The sequence below is a fragment of the Lissotriton vulgaris genome, chromosome 11 (genome assembly GCF_964263255.1).
Source record: "Lissotriton vulgaris chromosome 11, aLisVul1.2, whole genome shotgun sequence".
NCBI classification, from domain to species: domain Eukaryota; kingdom Metazoa; phylum Chordata; class Amphibia; order Caudata; family Salamandridae; genus Lissotriton; species Lissotriton vulgaris.
Genome location: NC_141699.1, coordinates 516,703,580 through 516,723,714, shown reverse-complemented (window position 1 = coordinate 516,723,714; position 20,135 = coordinate 516,703,580). Strand labels below are relative to the sequence as shown.

The 20,135-nt window shown below is 47.1% G+C and overlaps 1 protein-coding gene across 1 annotated transcript in view; it reads right to left on the bottom strand.

Moving 5' to 3' along the window:
* Nucleotides 1-20,135, bottom strand: part of LOC147683096 (zinc metalloproteinase-disintegrin-like cobrin) — a 2,407,169-nt gene that overhangs the window by 2,086,205 nt on the left and 300,829 nt on the right. The window contains exon 3 of the mRNA XM_086942497.1: nucleotides 5,673-5,749. Within this exon, the coding sequence (XP_086798623.1) occupies nucleotides 5,673-5,749 (77 nt within the window). The remainder of the gene's footprint in view (nucleotides 1-5,672; nucleotides 5,750-20,135) is intronic.

Below are 20,135 nucleotides of genomic sequence, written 5' to 3'. Positions count from 1 at the left end.
CTGCCAGGCCCTCCCTGGACTGGAAACAAGCATCCTAGGACCAGTTTTGGACTTTCAGCCGTCATCAGCCAGGATAGCTTGACTCCAGTGGCATGGAGAGCACGGGACCCAAGTCTGTGCATACCCATCCCATTCGGAGTGACAAATGCAAAAGAACAATTGAGGGACAGAATGGACCCTCGCCATGGAGGAGGTCTTGCCCTTGTCGTGCTGGAAGTCTGTGTCCTGCTGGGCGCCCCCGCAGAAAACATTGCACATTGTTTTCAGGTAAAAACACGAGGCTCACGGGGCTGCCCGCTGCCCCGTTCTTCGATGTAATTGCTGTATTAGGCTCATTCACCTGCTGCATGGAAAGCTCTGTTCCTAGTCCCAATGTAGTTCAGGGCACTGCGTGCAGCTTTCTTGTAAATTTTAAGTAACAGCAGTTTACACCTGCCTGAGCTTGTCAAATATTAATCACACATGCCAATTTTTGAGAAAACCTAAGACAATTTATTTTTTTGATGCACAACAGAGTTATTTTGTTTCACTTTACCTTCTGAAGAAGTAGTAAACAATATAAATGGGTAGGATTATTTATTTTGAAGAGGGTGATATTTTAATCGTATGATGTACTTTATAATGTCACCTGACTGGTTTTCTTTCAGACAGTACAGACCCCTCAGGTATCGCTTTGGATTAAGCTTTGATGTACATTTTTTCTCAGAAGATGGCCACTTTAACACCTTGGGTGCTATGACATTTCCCCTCCTGTGCTGAGGGATCTGTAAATCCCATTGTTCATGACGATGACGAGCTGAGCTCGTCATGAGCATGGAAGGGGTTAAAGGTGAGACCGCAAATAATAAGTAACCCAACCAATGGATTTTAACGGAAAGTTCATGTTGCACCATAATCAGTGTTGGAATTGAAAAAAATATACTGTGGGAATTTATAAATTGGGGGGTTGAGGTGTAGCAGAGGAAAGACTTGGATTTACGAGGTACGGTGTCATGCAAAAAGTGAGGCTGAGCCATATACCTTGATTCTAAAAGAATCTGCTGGAAATAAATTTGCAACATGGACATATACAGCAGTAAATCTCTTCTGGCTTAATTTGCCCTAAAGAAGCTGCATTTTAAATATCTTAACGGGTTAAGACACCTGCTGCAGAAATATCTGAGTCCCCTCATCCCAGCAAACTCTTCCTCCTCCGAATCCTAGTAAGGCCAACTAAGCTGTTAATCCTTCAGGGGTCAATATCATGAGGGCCAAATCACAAGATGAATACAAATATCACGAGGTTAATAAACTTATCGTGAGATGAATAAAAATATCATGTGAATAAGGGGTGGGAAAGGCACAACGCACCGGTCACAAAGCTTTACTGCGCACATGTAGGGTCTGGGGGCTCACTCAGCGAGGAGCCTGCCAATCTACTCATTCTGGAGATTTTTTGGGCGTCGTCTGGAATATTTCTGCGAAACCACGTAAAACGAATACATCGGTTCAACCTCACCAGTGAAGTGTAAACCTCGCAGACCTAATCTATATTTTATTAATGGAGACGTTCGGAAATATCTAGTGAGGACGTTGTCCGTTCATTGCCTGTGATGTCATTGTGGGCTCTGCTGACGTCTGATCCAGCCAGCATTGAGTACAGAGACGTGCAACCTCGCACAAACATGAACCACCTTGGGGTGACAGGGGCTCTGATTTATTTCCCAGCGAGACATTGACGCAGGAAACAGAAACATTCCTCCAACCAGACGAACACACCTCTTTTTGAGGTTTCTAAAAATGAACGGAGACCCCCTACTGTTCAAGCAATATCTCCTAGGATGAATTGTGCTATTGAAAACCTAGGATTCTAAGACAAAAAACGCTTTTGTCCGATTCCAACTCATACATTTGCACATATTTGTCCTTTACATAAAGTGCTTGGTCACAACTTGTTCTGGTAGGCACTAAAGGAAACTACAAATAAATGGTCAACGCAACAAAGAGTAAGGAAGGGTAGCTGGGCCGGGGGCCATCCCTCGGTCTGCATTAGCGACTCCTAGTTTGAGAGAACCTGTTTTTTTGCTTTCCATCTGCTGCTTTCAGTTTGTTATCCCTATTTGAATTAGATAATGTTTATTGAAAGCAGTGACTCCAATGACAAGGCACACTAAGCGGTGGACTGGTGAACATGATAGAAAAAGTGGCCATGTCATGCTGAAGTCAAACAGTAAGGAAGGTGTTCACTGTGAGTGAAATATTTAATTTTTAGTTTTTTTGACCGGTGTTCATTTAGAGGAAACCTTCTCTTTGTGCGGCTTTTTTTACATTAGTTATAGGGACTGTGAGAACATTTGCCAAGCCAATTAAAACTAGCACTGGCAAAGTGAATAAGTCTTGGCAGTGAAATCTATTGGCTTTGCCAATGCTTTTTTGCTAGCCAGCCCAGGCAGAGTAACAATATTAAAAGCGGCAGCTTCGCTGCCAGGCAGGAATAAAGCTGCCCAAAATGATTCATCACCAGCTTTCATTCAGCTCACACAGCAAGTGCACATCAGCTTTTCCAAGCTGCAAGTATCCAGTCCGCATCTCCCTTCCTCCCCTCATCCCAGCAAACTCTTCCTCCTCCGAATCCTAGTAAGGCCAACTAAGCTGTTAATCCTTCAGAGGTCAATATCATGAGGGCCATATCACAAGATGAATACAAATATCACAAGGTTAATAAACTTATCATGAGATGAATAAAAATATCATGTGAATAAATATGAGATGCACGACGTGAGGTACTATGAGATGAATAAAAATGAACTTTTTAAAGTGCCAATCTGTAACTTAGTTTGGGTTCTGTGACATAAATAGACATTTTTATTGCTCCACTAACAAAAGATATGTTTTACAGATTATTTCGCCCTTCACATAGAAGCTTTTATAATGAATTTGTATTTATTGAACATGTCACAATAGGTCTCCCGGAAATGCCCTAATGCAGCACAAAGTAGTACAGTTTGACACACAAGGACATCAACGACTTGCGTGTCAGTTTAAGCGAGGTGACGAACGATACTGGTTGTCACGTGATAACAAACTTTGAAATTACTCTTGAATCTCTCTGGGGCAATTACCAGCTTTAGAACTATGGCATTGTTCTGATTGCTGGCTCAGTTAAATAATCTGCTTTTGACAGTATTGTTACAAATGGCATAACTTGTATATTAAGAGTGTTTCCCACGTTCTCATTAGAACTTAGAGAAAGGCAATATAGAGGCATTTCATTTAAATATTGGAGGTTTCAAATCAAAATATACTAGATTTCTGGGTGGTAGGGCAAAGTGGTAGGTGGTGGGCCAGGCCGCTGGGGGGCCCCCTCCATGTGCTTCGCAGGTGGGCCCCTCAAGTTTTGTTACGCCATTGCTAGTAGAGAAAGTGATATTCACCAAACAATGAAAATCCGCTCAATGAAACTAAGCGCCTGGTGCTTGCAACTTGCTGTGTACTTTTTGTATCAGCCGTTTTGGGGGAGTTTGAGAGAATTTTCTATGGGCATTCAGAAAGGAAATAGTACTTCTGCAACACTCCCTAAAAACGTTCGCCATTTGAATTCTGCAACACATTTGAAAAAAGAGGTGGCACTGCCTTGGTATATATTGGTCGAGTAGGAGGAAAAGTTATTCTTGAGCCAAAATGGTCAGTTTTCTACTGAAACCACATTTCAACATTAACTAGATTGCTATGTACACTGCCACAAAGACAATATGACATACACAGAGGGCACCAGTTGGGTGTACACGTGGGTGGACGGCGTCCACCCACGATTTCCACAGGGTGAACGCCGTTCACCCTACTAGGAATTTTTGGACTCACTGAATAATGTGCTGAACTTGTCCCAGTGTAGATTCCAAACACCAGGACACTTTCAGCAGCACCTGCACTTTGTCTACTTTCCATCTACAACAACGTGCAGGCGGGGATGGGGTTTTCTTATTTAAGACTTCTGCTGGGCCCATAACAAAGGCCAAATTTGAGGGGTCATCAGGTCTCCTTTGGTTAGAGTGTCTTGGCTTGGAGCACTCAGGAGCCTCACACCTAGTTAGCAGTTCACACATACTTAGGAGAGGCAGCTTTTCACTTTGTTGAGTCCCTGTTTAGGAGATATGCATGCATCTTATATAGTCCAACTTATCCCAATTTGGAGTGTCAGAGCGCTTTACACCAACACGTGAATATTACATGTACAATAAATTATATACGTTTGTAAATTAATGTACAGGATGTGTTACATAAAAATGGGGGATTGTAAGGTGTAGAAGTCACATATCATCTTCCATAGCTCACAGTGCTATTATCCTCGCAATGCACTCAAACGTACACACAATAGACCTGCTAAACATATATGTGAGGGCTTTAGATTTGATGTCACTTCTTGTGATTCCACTTTCTGTAAAGTCGAAGCTTGTGATGCCACTTTCTATGATCTCATTCCCTGCGATGCCATGTGCGATATCATGTGCCCTGATATCGCGGGCCATGATGTCACTTGCATACTGCCTAACTAGGTTAGTCTCCCCACTTCTTTTTTTAGGACTTGTGCCCTGCATACATATAATACATTTAAGTAAGAAAACAAGTGTTAGCTAGGCCAAACGGTCTGGTGTTAGCTGGCAGCCCTTTTCAATGCTTGTTTTTTTGTTTTGTTTTGTTTTTTACAAAATATTTATTGTTTGAGAAACTGCTGGGCGCTCGAAAATCTAATGAAAACAGTGACGAAAAGGGAAAGAAACTAAAACTGATAAAGCACAAATTGCCCTAGTAGTTGCTGGCACTGATGGGAAATACTTTGTGTGGTGCGCATGTGCTCCTTGTGAAATGGGAGAATGCTATCACTCACTTTGATGTTAGCCAATGGCGAAAGTGAGCTGTTCTCTTGCCTTGTGGTGTATGCTAAAGTGGGAAGAACAAAAATGTGAATTACACAATAACAGACAAATGAATGAGAGGACAGGCTGAAAGCCTGTTCAAGTAAGTCTATTATATATATAATTTTAGTGAAATAAAAAGGTTTGCTAACCTAAAACGAAGCACTCAGACCTAAAACGAAGCACTCAGGGAGTGTGGCTACTTCAATATAATGAATGTGACTTTATGCACTGTCACTTTAGAAGAAGCCGGGATATGGTGAATTGTACTTTTAGGATCTTTTGTTTTAAGGTCGAATAAAGTTTTGATGATGATGATGACACAAGTCTAAGCACAGTGAAATTCCAATTATTATTGATACCTAGACTCCCCCCACCTCACATGAATAGTTAATAAATGAGCCAGTGTGGGGTTCACTGTAAGGGAGTTTAAATGACTGAGCGTCCAAGTTCTGTGAGTCTGATGTTAAGGGAGCAACTGTGCAATGAATCCTTTTTCAGTTCCTTGTTGGTAAGTTAAAGCATGTGAAGCTGTGACATGATGCATTTTAAAGTGGAATCATTTGTATTTCTGGGAGGATTCTAGGTTTTGTTTTGCATATTGATGTTCCATTTGTTTTCACCCTCTTAAAAATGTGATTCTATCCCTCGTAACTGAAGGTCGGCTGAACTATCACTTTCTTCGCGCCAGTAAGTCGATGAAAAAACTACAACATGAATTCACCTTGCTCTTCATAAAAGCAGAATGAGGTTGGCAAACCAAATAGAAAGAAAACTCACTTATTTCTCTCAAGATGCATCACCAGGTCTTCTCCGTGAACTTTAAATCCATACTGTACTTCATCTGGATACTGCACCTGCAAATATTGAGTACAACTTTTAAAGCGCAGATTCAGGCCTGCATTCTCAACAGATCAAATAGCACTCGCTAAAACATCTTACTACTAATCTCCCAAACCTAGTTTAAACTCTGCAATATTTTCACAATCCTACCTGTCGTTCAGTTTATTTTTTTTAAGTAGTCACGATGTAGATAGAGTCGCGGGGTAATATTATGAAGTACATTGAACTAAATTGACAACAATAATTTAGGAGACACAAAATACCTCACCTAACTCAAATAAACCTCACTCGGAATGTTGTGCAGTACTGTAAAATAAAATCAAGACACCAAAATGCCAGCTGAATTAAGATGAATTTAATTGGGTCAGGGAAAAACTCACTCTGTGGTGAGAAGTACAAATGTTGCAATTCCGTGATCTTTACCACAATACATAGACGGCCCTCCACATTTTGAACAGGTGGAGTAAGAAGGTCATCCAAGCAGAAGTGGGGAAATAATGCAATATCTATCAGATCTAGCGAGGATCTGAATTGCACAATGTCTAATCAGAAAACCTGGTTTCAATCCAAGCTCCCAATCTTGACTAAACAGTGTGACCATGGATACCTACTTTTCTTCACTGTGCCATCTTTTCCATAATCATTACAGAGCACCTTGAAATAGTTAAGGATGCTCACTGTAAAACAACCTCTGTTGTATAAATTATTAGATTTAAATAAATAATACAAAACAATTTTCACTTAAAACAATAGATAATGTGTACTTTATATGAATACATAAGAAAAATAAACATAACATAAATAATTGAAATTATAAAATAAACATTAACTTAAAATTTGTGTTAGGGAAGGTTGAGCCGTGGCAGTACATGTTGTACCCTTATTGTGGTGTGTAGCTCGGTATAAAACTTTCCAGTCGACATAATAAAAAGCGATCTACATTGCCTATGCTTGTCTTATTTCGTGATGTGAGTGAAAGGGCAGAGATTGCCCTACAGGTGCACACGCAAACATCTCCTGCCAGTGGCCTAACATCAACACCTCTTGGAAAACGGGCATGTTAAAAGATCTCCTTCACCAGAACAATACAGTTAGGCGTGTTCAGAGACACAGTAAAAACCAAACTAACACCCTGTCACCCCCTTTTCTCGAGCCAATTCTTGGGATTTGTTTGATTTATGTGGCACACTTACACCATCACTGAGATGCGCCCAGAGTTGATCAAGTGCAGCACATGCTGTAGGTGATGCCCTGCGAGGCCCGCCAATGGCATAATGCACAGAAGTTGCCCTACTCTACCCCAATAAACCCCAACCGGTAAAGGATACTTCACTGTACAGTCATAAAAAGCAAACAGGCTGAGAATGTCTTGTATTTACAACAAGGGGTGGTGAGGGACAGAGTCTCTGAATTAAGCAGAAAGCTCTCACCCAGTCAAGAGATCAGGGCTAGATCCAACACCGTTTTCTAGCTCACTACACCATCCCAGTTTCAGAACCTGGCTGTATGCAAATTAGTCTGTTCCTGTCCCAGTGCATGATGGGAACAGGGCAAACCAAACTACAAAAGCCAATTCTTACACTGGGAAGGAAACAAGCTCCCGGGGACCGGTTTCTGGCATTACAGCCGTCTTCGGCCCGGTTTGCTTGAATCCTGATGGTGCAATGAGCAAGGGTCTCACATCTGAGAATACCCTTCCACGCTTAGGGTGGACAAAAATATTTACAACAAGGGGTGGTGAGGGACAGAGTCTCTGAATTAAGCAGAAAGCTCTCACCCAGTCAAGAGATCAGGGCTAGATCCAACACAGTTTTTTAGCTCACTGCACCATCCCAGTTTCAGAACCTGGCTGTATGCAAATTAGTCTGTTCCTGTCCCAGTGCATGATGGGAACAGGGCAAACCAAACTACAAAAGCCAATTCTTACACTGGGAAGGAAACAAGCTCCCGGGGACCGGTTTCTGGCATTACAGCCGTCTTCGGCCCGGTTTGCTTGAATCCTGATGGTGCAATGAGCAAGGGTCTCACATCTGAGAATACCCTTCCACGCTTAGGGTGGACAAAAATATTTACAACAAGGGGTGGTGAGGGACAGAGTCTCTGAATTAAGCAGAAAGCTCTCACCCAGTCAAGAGATCAGGGCTAGATCCAACACCGTTTTTTAGCTCACTGCACCATCCCAGTTTCAGAACCTGGCTGTATGCAAATTAGTCTGTTCCTGTCCCAGTGCATGATGGGAACAGGGCAAACCAAACTACAAAAGCCAATTCTTACACTGGGAAGGAAACAAGCTCCCGGGGACCGGTTTCTGGCATTACAGCCGTCTTCGGCCCGGTTTGCTTGAATCCTGATGGTGCAATGAGCAAGGGTCTCACATCTGACGGCTGAAATGCCAGAAACCGGTCCCCGGTAGCTTGTCTCCTTTCTGGTGAAGAATTGGCTTGGTAGTTTAGTCTGCCCTGTTCCCATGATGCACTGGGCCAGGGACAGACTGATTTGCATATAGCCAGGTTCTGAGCTGGGATGGGGCAGTGAGATAAATAACGGTGATGGATCAAGCCCTGATCTTTGGACTGGGTAAGAGTGGTCTGCTTAATTCAGACACTCTGTTCATCACCACCCCCTTTTCTAAATCGTTTTTGGCCACTATAGGTGTGGCAGGGTATACTCAGACATGAGTCCCTTTCTAACTGCTCCATCAGGATTCAAGCAAGTCGGGCCGAAGACGGCTGAAATGCCAGAAACCGGTCCCCGGTAGCTTGTCTCCTTTCTGGTGAAGAATTGGCTTGGTAGTTTAGTCTGCCCTGTTCCCATGATGCACTGGGCCAGGGACAGACTGATTTGCATATAGCCAGGTTCTGAGCTGGGATGGGGCAGTGAGATAAATAACGGTGATGGATCAAGCCCTGATCTTTGGACTGGGTAAGAGTGGTCTGCTTAATTCAGACACTCTGTTCATCACCACCCCCTTTTCTAAATCGTTTTTGGCCACTATAGGTGTGGCAGGGTATACTCAGACATGAGTCCCTTTCTAACTGCTCCATCAGGATTCAAGCAAGCCGGGCCGAAGACGGCTGAAATGCCAGAAACCGGTCCCCGGTAGCTTGTCTCCTTTCTGGTGAAGAATTGGCTTGGTAGTTTAGTCTGCCCTGTTCCCATGATGCACTGGGCCAGGGACAGACTGATTTGCATATAGCCAGGTTCTGAGCTGGGATGGGGCAGTGAGATAAATAACGGTGATGGATCAAGCCCTGATCTTTGGACTGGGTAAGAGTGGTCTGCTTAATTCAGACACTCTGTTCATCTCCACCCCCTTTTCTAAATCGAGAATGTCTTGTGGCAGGGCGCCAAATTCCAATGGGGCAGAATGTATATTGCTTACTGTACACAAATACGAGGCCAATAATGCCACTCAACTTTAATAAACAACATAAAATATATTAATGAAAACTCACTAATTAGATGAGACAGTACATTTTGATGAACTCCGATGGGACATAACGTTAGGCTGGCCTGTGTTAAACTACCCTGAGTTAGCCTACAACAACCGATATAGTGTACTAAATTACTTAAATCCACAGACACAAAGCTCTGCACAAAGAAGGACTAGCATCAACAAACGCATGACCTTCCACCAACAGACCAGACACCTATGATTTGCCTCCCTCTTCCTTGTAGACACACCACGGATCCCCCGAAGCAACTGTAGAGGACACTCCTTCTCACACCTTGCGACCAAAGCTTTGAATGACCTTTCCCTGCAACCCACGGCCTCACTTCTCCGTCAACTCAGGAAAGGACTCAAGATCAGGCTGTTCAATTGAACAGATCGCCATGACGCAGTTAGCAACTACAGAGCCTTGAGACCCTCACGGGTGATTTACTGTGATTTATAAATCTTCGATTGATTGATTAAATTACATTGGGATAGCGAACAGCCAGCTACATGGTGATAACTGTATAAAAGAGGGAGCATTATTGGCTCAATAAATTCTAGTATGAGGTATTGTAGCTCTCTATATTTAATGTCAGTATTAAAAATAATGGGGTTACCCGGTGTCCCTTAGAACCTGGGTATTAGTATTAAACAAAACAACTGGTTCTGTCGGGATGTGTACAATTGCTCAGAGTACTGTTTCTAAATAAAGAGAGCAATTACTTATTTACAATACATAAAACAATGATTCATGAAAGGAAAAACATAAAAGGAAAAACACACACCAAAATGAGATTCAGTAGTATATTCCAAATGAGTATCAAATACTAATTGTTGTCACAATTACAAATTCAATTGCAGCAAGAAACAATAAGTGACTGTGGTGAAAAAGTGACATGTAGTGATTTAGTGATATAGACAGTACACTATATACAAGACGAATATATTTGAGATAAAAGAGGGGAGAGGAAAATGTTTCAAAAAAGTTTTTTGTCCTGTTTCTTTTTGCACATGTGCTGCAAGATCCAATAATGAAATAAATCATGATTATGAGGGCTGTGCGGACATATATGGCGTGTCGACATTTCGACCCTGAGAGTAGCGCAAATGTAAAGTGCATCAGAGTGGGTGGCACATCTTATCACCCTTTAGGGTATCCAGGTGCTAAAGCTCCCGCTCCTTCACCTTGCACAGGGGAACGAGACCGGGATGTCCACTTTTCCCAGTGTTATTTGCAGTAGCATTAGAGCCTCTTGTGGTGTGGGTGCGGGCAGACCCTGTGGCCTCTGGAATTACTGAGGGTGGGCAGTGGGAAGAGAAAATCTCCCTATATGCTGATGACAGTCGCTTGTATGCATCTAGACCTCGCTTCACCATCAGTAGACTTTTGCAAATCTTTCACTTATTCGGGGGGGGGGGTACTCCGGATATGAAATTAACTGGGATAAGTCCTTACTATTTATGCTCTTGGGCAGTACACCACCCGTTCCTCTCGAGGGGATCCAGCTTCAGGTGCGTGATCACTTCAACTATTTGGGCATTGTTGTTACTAAGACAGAGTCCGAATTCATGGCTCGGAATCTACTACCCCAACTTGAAAGCATGAGAAGAGACGTGGCGCATTGGAGGACATTGCCTATCTCCCTGATGGGGAGAGCTGTCCTATTTAAAATAATGTTGCTGCCGCGAATGGTATATATACTCCAGAATACCCTCTATCGGATTTCCGACGGTTTCTCTAAAGAGGTTGACTGTGAACTGCATAAGTTATTGTGGGATAGGGGTGGCGCGCTAAAAGCAATGGTCAAACTGCAAAGAGGCGTTTATGAAGTGGGCCTGGCAGTCCCAAACCTCAGAAAGTACTATTATGCTTCACAACTAATGGTGATAAATACCTGGGTCTTCAGGGACAGAAACGACCCAGCAAATGGTGTTGACCACCTAGTGATGTGCTCAGGCGACTACCCTGCTGCTTTGTATCGTAAACGAGCTGGGAAATCTAGGCCTCCTCATACAAAAGCAGTGTTGGAAGCATGGAATGGGACTAATAAATTCCTGGGGTGGGTCACTAGATTGGCGGAAAGCAGACCGTTGTGGAACAGTGATATGCTGGAAGAAGTTGGGAAGCTGCGGGTCTTTGGCATATGGAAACTGTTGGATATTGCCCACTTGGGGGATGTATGGGAGGGCCCGGCAGTCATTGTTCGAAAATTTACAGTCCGACTTCCAGTTAACGGACACAGAGTGATATAAATATATGCAGCTAGGGCATGCACTCCGTACACATATCCGTGAGGGAGAACGTAACCCGGAATATAGCCTATTGGAAGATCAGCTTCTGTTGGATCCTATTCCCGAAAAAGCATGATCCATCACATTCAAGAAGGGCGTGGCTTGGACGCCGATCGGGATGGCGGCGTGAGCTTGCAGCTCCGCGCAGGGTCCCGCTTTTTCTCCTGAAAACTACACCCAGGGAGACCCCTGATCGGCGTAACTGGCCTGCGAGGTGTTGGGGAACCACTGGAGAGCGGCTGAGAGCTCTTGGGGGACCGCCAGTGCCACTGAGACCTTGAGAGACGACGCCCGAGGTGTTGCCCGGAGTGCGAAGAAAATGGCGGCGGAGAGGGTCGATGGTCTCTGAACCGAAACTGAGGAGGATTGGAGTCGGCTGCGGGGTGGCCCGCCTTTGCGAGATCGGAGTTACGGGGGCTTGCTGGCACAGACCTGTGGAGCTAGGGGTTCGGAGGCCAACATTGGACTGGTGTACTGGGTGCACGCACTCGTTTCTGCCTCCCCCCTTCCCCCCTCCCCCCGGTTCTGGCACAGTGGAACGGGCGGCTCTGGCACTCCTGGTTCTCTGAGTCGCAGGCACCACGGAGGCACTCTACCACGATCACCGTTGGTGCGCACGTCCCACGGGCAGGGGATTTCGGGTCCTGGTGAAGATCGGGCGAGTCCGTGCGACGAAGACAGAGGCACCTAAGATGGCGGCTGCGGGAGGAGCGGCCATCACGGAGCAGGGCCGGGAGGACTCGACCGCGCTATCCCAGGTCGGTGAGGCCCCCCCGATGATGATGGAACAGGAGCAGAGACTGAACCGGCGCCTGGATACTATCCTGGAGGCCATCACCTCGACCAAGGAGGCATTGCAGCAGGACATTGCGCAGGTCACCACGGGGCTGGGTCTCCTGAGGGCGGATCATGCCAAGCTGACGGACAAGGTAAAGGACCATGAGCAGCTGCTTCTAGACCTGAAACCGGCGGTGGTGACCGCGGAACATAAGATTACGGACATCCTACACCGTTTGGACACGCTGGAGAGACGTGCGGAGGATGCCGAAAGCCGCAATAGACGGAACAACGTGCGGGTCGTAGGCCTACCGGAGAGAATTGAAGGGGAGGATGCGGTGGCCTACATGGAGAACTGGTTCCGGACGGTGGTGGCACCGGAGGGCCTCACTTCTTTCTTCACGTTAGAACGAGCACATAGGGTGCCGGCTCGCCCACCAGCGCTTGGCCGCCCCCCTAGACCGATGGTGGTGAAGCTCCTCCATTATAAAGATCGGGACCTGTTAATTCAGAAAGCTCGAGCTTCGGGCCCATATGAGGTGGAAAATAGCCGAGTCACGATTTTCCCGGATTATACACAGGCGGTCCAGAAGAATAGAGCATCCTTCCTGGCGGTGAAAAAGGAGCTGAGGGAGGAGGGCATCCAGTACTCATTGCTCTTCCCGGCCAAGCTGCGAGTAATCCTGGATGGGAACACTCAATTTTTCCAGACTCCTGATGAAGCGTGGTCATGGTTAGAATTGTATCGCACTGGCACGGACAGGACTGGCAAAAGTCAGCGAGAGAGGCCTAAACCGCTTCAGGTCCGGAAATCTCAACGGATTCGCTCCTGCAACAAGCTTCAGAGAGCGAAACGGGAGGCTCAAATGGCTGCGGACAAGAGAGGGGCGCTGGCAGCGACGGCGAGCATCACGAGGTCGCAACAGGAGAGTGACCTGGCTGTAACGGACTCTGGCGATGACGGCAGCAGGACTGGAGAGGAATTATCGGAGGCGGAGAGCTCGAAGGGCCGGGTGGTCACCCCCCAGACATCCGACGAGATCTTTCATGGCTGACTCATGTATGGGACTTGGGACACTGTACTTCTTGCTGGGAGGTGCTCTGCTGGTAATAGAAGGGCTTCCAGGTAGGGTGTGGTGTCAGCATTACGGGATGGAAGTCGCGGAGCGCGGGCTCCGCCTGCCCGGGGTCGGCGATAACTCACCCCCTCGGGGCCCTTAAGGCCTTCTGTGGTGGCGACCACAGATTAGTCGGATGTGTGTTCTGTTTAAGGTTTGGATCAGGGCTGAAATTGGGTTTGTAGGCTCTGTCCTGGGGAGTGGGGTTTGGGGAGTTTTTTCTATGATTCTTTTGGGGGGGGGGCAACTGCTACGATGTGGGCAATGAATGGCTACACCTGAACTGGATCGTTTTGCGTTGGTATGGGGACGTTACCTAACTTGAAATGCCTAACATGGAATGTCCGAGGACTGCGAACTATGGTCAAACGCCACAAGGTGCATGCTTATTTGGTGAGGCGGGGGGTGCAGGTTGCCATGTTGCAGGAGACTCATTTAACGAAACAGGAATGCACTGCGTTACAGAAGAGAGGGCGAGGTCAGGTCTTTGGAACCACTTACTCCGCGTTCGCTAGAGGGGTACTGATATGGGTACGAGCGGGGGTACCGTTCCAGATGTTGAATAAACTGGTGGATCCTGAGGGTAGATATGTGGCGGTGGAGGGAAGGCTGTATGGTCGGGATGTGGTCTTATGCTGTGTATATGCTCCGAATGTTGACCAGGCTCGCTTTTTTGATGGCTTATCCTGCTCACTGGCCTCTTTCTTGGCGGGCCCTATGATTCTGGGAGGGGACTTTAACTCGATCACGGATGTAGCCTTGGATAGGTCCCACCCACCACTGGTCGATTCCCCAGTACGTAGACTAGCTGCACACAGGAAGGATTGGCAGGAAAGATGGGGACTGCTGGATGTGTGGCGGGAGCAACACCAGGGTAGCAGGGATTACTCCTTTTTCTCGGCTCTCCACGCTCTACATGTTAGGATCGACTCGGTCCTGTGCAGTGGGTCCCTAGCCACATTGGTCACCCATACGGAGTACCTGGCCAGGACCATCTCGGATCATAATCCTTTGCTGGTGCACGTACAATGGCAGCGTGCGCGATCCGCGATTCCAACATGGCGGCTCCGGCCCGACACCTTGGAGGATTCGGTGCTTAGTGACGCGGTCCAACGGGGCATAGACCAATACTTTAATGAGAATGAGGGGACAGCAACTTGTAGGTCCACTGAATGGGACGCGATGAAAATGGTGGTGAGAGGAGTGTGCATGGGTAGGTTTTCGAATGGCCGAACGTCGGTGTTGAATGCGCTTGCCAAAGCGGAAGAGAAGTTGAGGGATCTGGAACAGCGTAGACCGGACCGACCGGACTTACAAGCCCGGTTATTGGAAGCCAAGGAGGTGGTGGCTACCGAAATGGAACGGCTGCGGAGTTATGATTACAGACAATATGCCATTAAAGCGCATGCTGTAAGGGATAAGGTAGGCACGTTACTGGCCAGGCTCGCTAATCCTGAACTCAGAGGCTGCCCAATCTTGTGCATAAAAAATACACTGGGGGAGATGGTTTATTCACAAACAGCGGTGATGGAATGCTTTCGGACCTATTATGCTGAGTTGTACGAGAGTCAATTGGGGGTGGAGACCTGGGAGATCAGTGAATACTTAGAATCGATGCAGCTTCCGGTGCTTGATGACGACGATGCGAAGGACTTGGGGGGACCTATCACGCTCGCCGAGATTAGGGCGGCCATTAAACATATGGCGAGGAATAAAACGCCCGGGGTAGATGGCCCGCCGATTGAATTTTACCAGAAGTATGTAGATAGCTTGGCGCCTAGATTACTGGTGGTGTATGGGGAGGCTCACAGGCTGGGGAGTCTGCCCGGATCAATGAGGGAGGCGTTGATAGTACCATTGTTGAAACCCGGCAGAGAGGCGACTGATGTCAGATCGTATAGGCCGTTGTCCATGTTGACAGTGGACTACAAGATATTGAGCCGTATTTTGGCCACTACGTTAGCCCAGCATATGACCAGGCTGGTGCACAGGGACCAAGCGGGGTTTATCCCTACGAGGAACACGGCGCTTAATATACGTCGTCTGATTGGGATATTGGACGGCGCAACGGAAGCGGACGGTGCCCAGGCGGTGTTATCTGTGGATATTGAGAAAGCCTTTGATAGTCTGGAGTGGATCTATTTAGACGAAGTCCTAGTAAAGTTTGGCATTGGCGAGGGGTTTCGTAGATGGACGAAGGTGTTGTATTCCTCGGCTACAGTGCGAGTGCGCCTGGGCACTCTGGTATCCGCGGCTTATCCAGTTTGTAGGGGGACGAGACAGGGGTGTTCCCTCTCCCCACTGCTGTTCGCACTGGCGATGGAACCATTAGCGGCGCGCGCCAGGTCGGGAGACATGTACACGGGGATCGACAGAGGCGGGCAGTCGCACTATATATCATTGTATGCAGACGATCTGTTGCTGTATATGGCGGATGCGGAGCGGGCTCTGGTGGGGGCGATGGATATGCTGTCCGGGTTTGGTCGGTTGTCGGGCCTCAGGGTTAACTGGACGAAGACTTGTGTCTTTCCGCTCAGGGCGGACGCGCCGTGTCCCTCTCGCGATATAGGGGTGGTCTGGGAGCCATCTTGCTTCACTTATTTGGGAGTCCGAATCTACCACGAGGTCGTGAACTTATTGGAGGGTAATATTGGGCGGTGTATAAGAGCGCTGAGAGGCTGTATGTCTTTTTGGGCCTGAAGATGGTAGCGCTCCTGCGGCTATTGTATTACTTTCGCACGCTGCCCATTTGGATTCCTCAGAGGATCTTTAAGGACCTGCGGACGATGATAATCGATTTCCTTTGGGGGCACGGTCGCCGTAGGGTAGCATTGAACACGTTGCTTCGTCCCAAGCTTGAGGGGGGATGGCGACTTTTGAGTTGTACTACTTGGCCGCGCAGCTTCAGGTTCTCACACAGTACGTGGCTAGGGTATTCAGAGGGCCAGAGCATGAACGAGAGCGGGGTATACAACGCCATGTCCTGGCCTACATTATCATGCAGCAGAGACTGGAGTTGCGAGGCCTCACCATGGAGGAGAAGACGCTCAGGTTGTGTTGGCAAAGGAGTTTGAGGAGGGCGAAGGCGTCCCGACCGTATGCGCCGGAGATACCGTTGGGAATGCTGACTGCGCTGCCGCATGGGAGCGATTGGTCTCCGCTACTGGAATGGGAGGAGCTGGGACTGCAGGTGGTGGGGGATCTGTATCTTGATGGGACGCTGGTCCCCTTCCAGACGCTGCAGAAACAGTTTGGGCTACCGGAGGGGAGCTTCCTCTGCATGCGGCTGTGGTGGGGCCATGCAGAAGCACTGGAAAGGGGGGCTCATTGAACCGGAAACGACTATGGCTTGCCAGTATGTCGTGATGGCCACTGGTACCTTTAAAGCGGTGACCTGCCTCCATAATAGGATGTTGCATGAGGGGTTGGATCCGCTCCTGGGCCTGAAATCGAAATGGGAACTTAGCTTAGGTAGGCCCATTCCGGACACGGTGTGGGGTCATATCCTTAAGCGTACGTGGAAGGGTACAAGGAACGCACGCTTTCAGCAGGCACACTTTTACGTGTTGCACAGGGCCTACCTGACCCCGGAGAAGATTAAACGGTATTTCCAGGTGCAGGAGGCGAGATGTCCGAGATGCCTGGCATTGGAGGCAGATCTAGATCATCTGTTATGGGGCTGCCCGAAACTGGAGGTTTACTGGGCGGAGGTTGGGGAACTCCTAAATGCAGTGACCGATCGGGAGGTGGATTTTGACATGGCGGCGTGCTTGTTGCTCTGGTTCCCACACACGAAAAATACTAAGGTGACGAGTAAATTCATTGACCTGGGGCTGATACTGGCACAGAGGGAAATCACTTGGCACTGGAAGTCCAGGGAGGGACCGTCTGTGAGGAGATGGGTGAATGAACTGCTGAGGTGGTCTGAATGCGAGAGTGTGCTCCGTATGAGGCAGGCAGTCAAGCTCGACAATGAAAAGAGCCTAGAATCAGCGCGAGCGTGGGAGATGATAGTACAGGCGTTGCGTGACTCCATGGTGGAGGACGAAGACTGAATGGATAGTGCATAAGGACTCCATGAGGTTTATGAGTATGGAGGTATTAATAGACCTGTAGCGGGACCCATTATGGCGTTAGGAGCATGGCCCACATCATTAGCGGTTGCTGGGGGGGGGGGGAGGGGATGGGGGGTTGTTTTGGGATTGTTGGGGGGGGGGGGGGGGGGGTTGGGCACCGGGATCCAGGTCGGGAGGCAGCAGTGATCCCCGGGGTTGGAACTGTCCTGGCGGGACGGGAGAGCTTGGATAGATGGCGGGGTAGGCACAGGGACACATGGAACTGTTATGATAGGGGCCCACCACCGAATGGACTGGGGGGTAGGATTACAAATATCGCCATGTGACTGGACTGTTAGGATATGCTGGACGGTGTTGGGGGATGGTTAGGCGTTAGGGGGGTAAAATGCAGATACATGAAGAGATTATCGACCTATTGTCCCTCAGGGATGCTCACTGTGATGTTCTTGCTGGAAGTTTGGAACACTGTGCCGCCCGGCCTCCGGGATATGGGCTGAATGGCTGTGCATGATCTATGGTTTACTCGATCCATGCGTGGGGACACCATGAGTGTGCTGGTTGATTTATTGTATGCAATGGTTTCTAATTCTGCAATAAAAACAAATTAAAAAAAAAATCCATCACATTCAAGAAGATCGTCAATAACTTGCCTGATTCCTTGGGGGCGCTCAGGGAGGCCTGGGATACTGGAGGACGATGATTGGGTAGAAGCCGTACAAAGCCCAAGAGAATTGGCAATTAGGGCACGATTCAGATTAGTACAGCTGCAGATCCTCCACAAGTACTATTCCACGAGCACACTCGTGCACAAACTCAGGGACATTCATACAGACATTTGCATTCAAGCCTGCAACAGTAAAGGCACTTTCTTTCATATCCTTTGGGAGTGCCCTCTTGTACACCACTACTGGGAACAGGTGGCACGGGTTATGTCGGAGGTCCTGGGATTAGACATTCCCTTAGATGCCAGATGGCAACTGTGTGTGACGGGGATCAGATGTGGCCGAAATACCAGAAACTCTGGTTGATGGTGGCTGCGATGGTGGCAAAAAGAAATATGGCTCAGGCATAGGGGCTGTCCTGCCACCGAGAGTGAGCCAATGAACGCCTGACTTAGACTGGTGTTGTGCTGCAGAAAAAGTAGTGTATGAAGGCAGGGGTTGCTCTAAGAAATGGGAGAAAGTGTGGCACCAATGGGTCCTTTATAGGGGTCTGTAGGTAGAAGCAGAGAGGGCGGGCGAGTGGCGGGTCTGTCATTGGTTGTGCAAGATTCATACATGTAAACAGTTGCGATGTGAATCCTGCGATCTAATGAGCTAATTGTTTCTGAATCAAACCTGTGTTATACAATGTTTCTATCACTTATTTTCTATGACCACTGTGCTGTATACTGCATAAGTTGTATATTTAATAAAACAAAAAAAATTCATGGATGGTACCTGTCGGTGAGGATCCTTATAAATTATCTAAAGTATTCCTAGGGTCACATATTCAACCATCCTTCTAAGGACAGATAAGGTAGGATAACCCTCTCATTTAGATTGGGAGGACAGGGTCATCCTTAATATCTTGCTTTTCACCCCCCCCCCCCTTAGTGCCGTGTTAGATTAATTCAAGCATTCTGTCCATCACCGTGTTGCTTTTGCAGTAGGTTTAGAAAGTAACTATTAATGGTTCTCTCATTGAAGAGTGGCGTTATCTTACCTGTGGAGCCTGGGTATACATTTGCATTAGGCGCAGAGCCAGAATATTTGAGTACTCTTTATAAAATGCAGTGTTAGGTCTGGCAGGGCATCGGGCCTGAAGCATTCCGGCAGACTTTTATAAATGCTATATAGACGGCCTTGTCCGCCATTCTTAAAGTACTATACGAGGAAGCAACAGAGAATGGCATACTTCCACCATCAATAAAACAGACCCTAATCTTCTCCCTTCTTAAATCTGGCAAAGATACCTCTAAATGTGAGGCCTATAGGTCTTTATCCATAATAAACTGTGACTCCAAGATAATTGCCCAAATCCTAGCCAACAGATTAAGCTTACTTATGGAAGGATTGGTACTGCCTGATCAGGCCTGATTTATTCCTGGAAGACCCACCTTTCATAACCATTTTTGCCCTGCAGCAGGACATAGATCCAGAGTCAAATGCCACTGCTATCTATTGTGCCCGATAGACTATGTATTCATCCAGGCCTGGTTTTCCACACAATCCAACATTTTGAAATACTTCAAGTAGAGGGCAGCAATCATTTCCCACTATTGATAGAAATGTATGTAAATAAGGTACCGCCAAGACAGAAGGTGTCGCATGTAGAGGTTGAATATCCCAAGCGACTTACAACCCGGATAAGTGAAGAACATCTAAATAATCTGAAGGACCTTCAGATAGTAGCTGACTTAGGAAACCTAGTAAAGGGGGAAGAGATACCCTGGTATGAGGATATGATAAGACAACTCGTAGAATGCCTCAGAATAAACATTAAACGGGGGAAGCATAGCTTGGAAAGGAATCTTCCACTACATGCAACTAGTAACCCATGGTTTGATGCAGATTGCCGTAAAGCAAAGGCCGTTATTAGAAAGAGTGAAAGAAGCCTTAGGCGTAGCGATAATTAAGTAGAATTTCTAGCCCTTAAGAAATTAAGGATTAAATATAAGGCATTGATTAGAGACAAAAAAAGATCTTTCAAAGAAAACTGC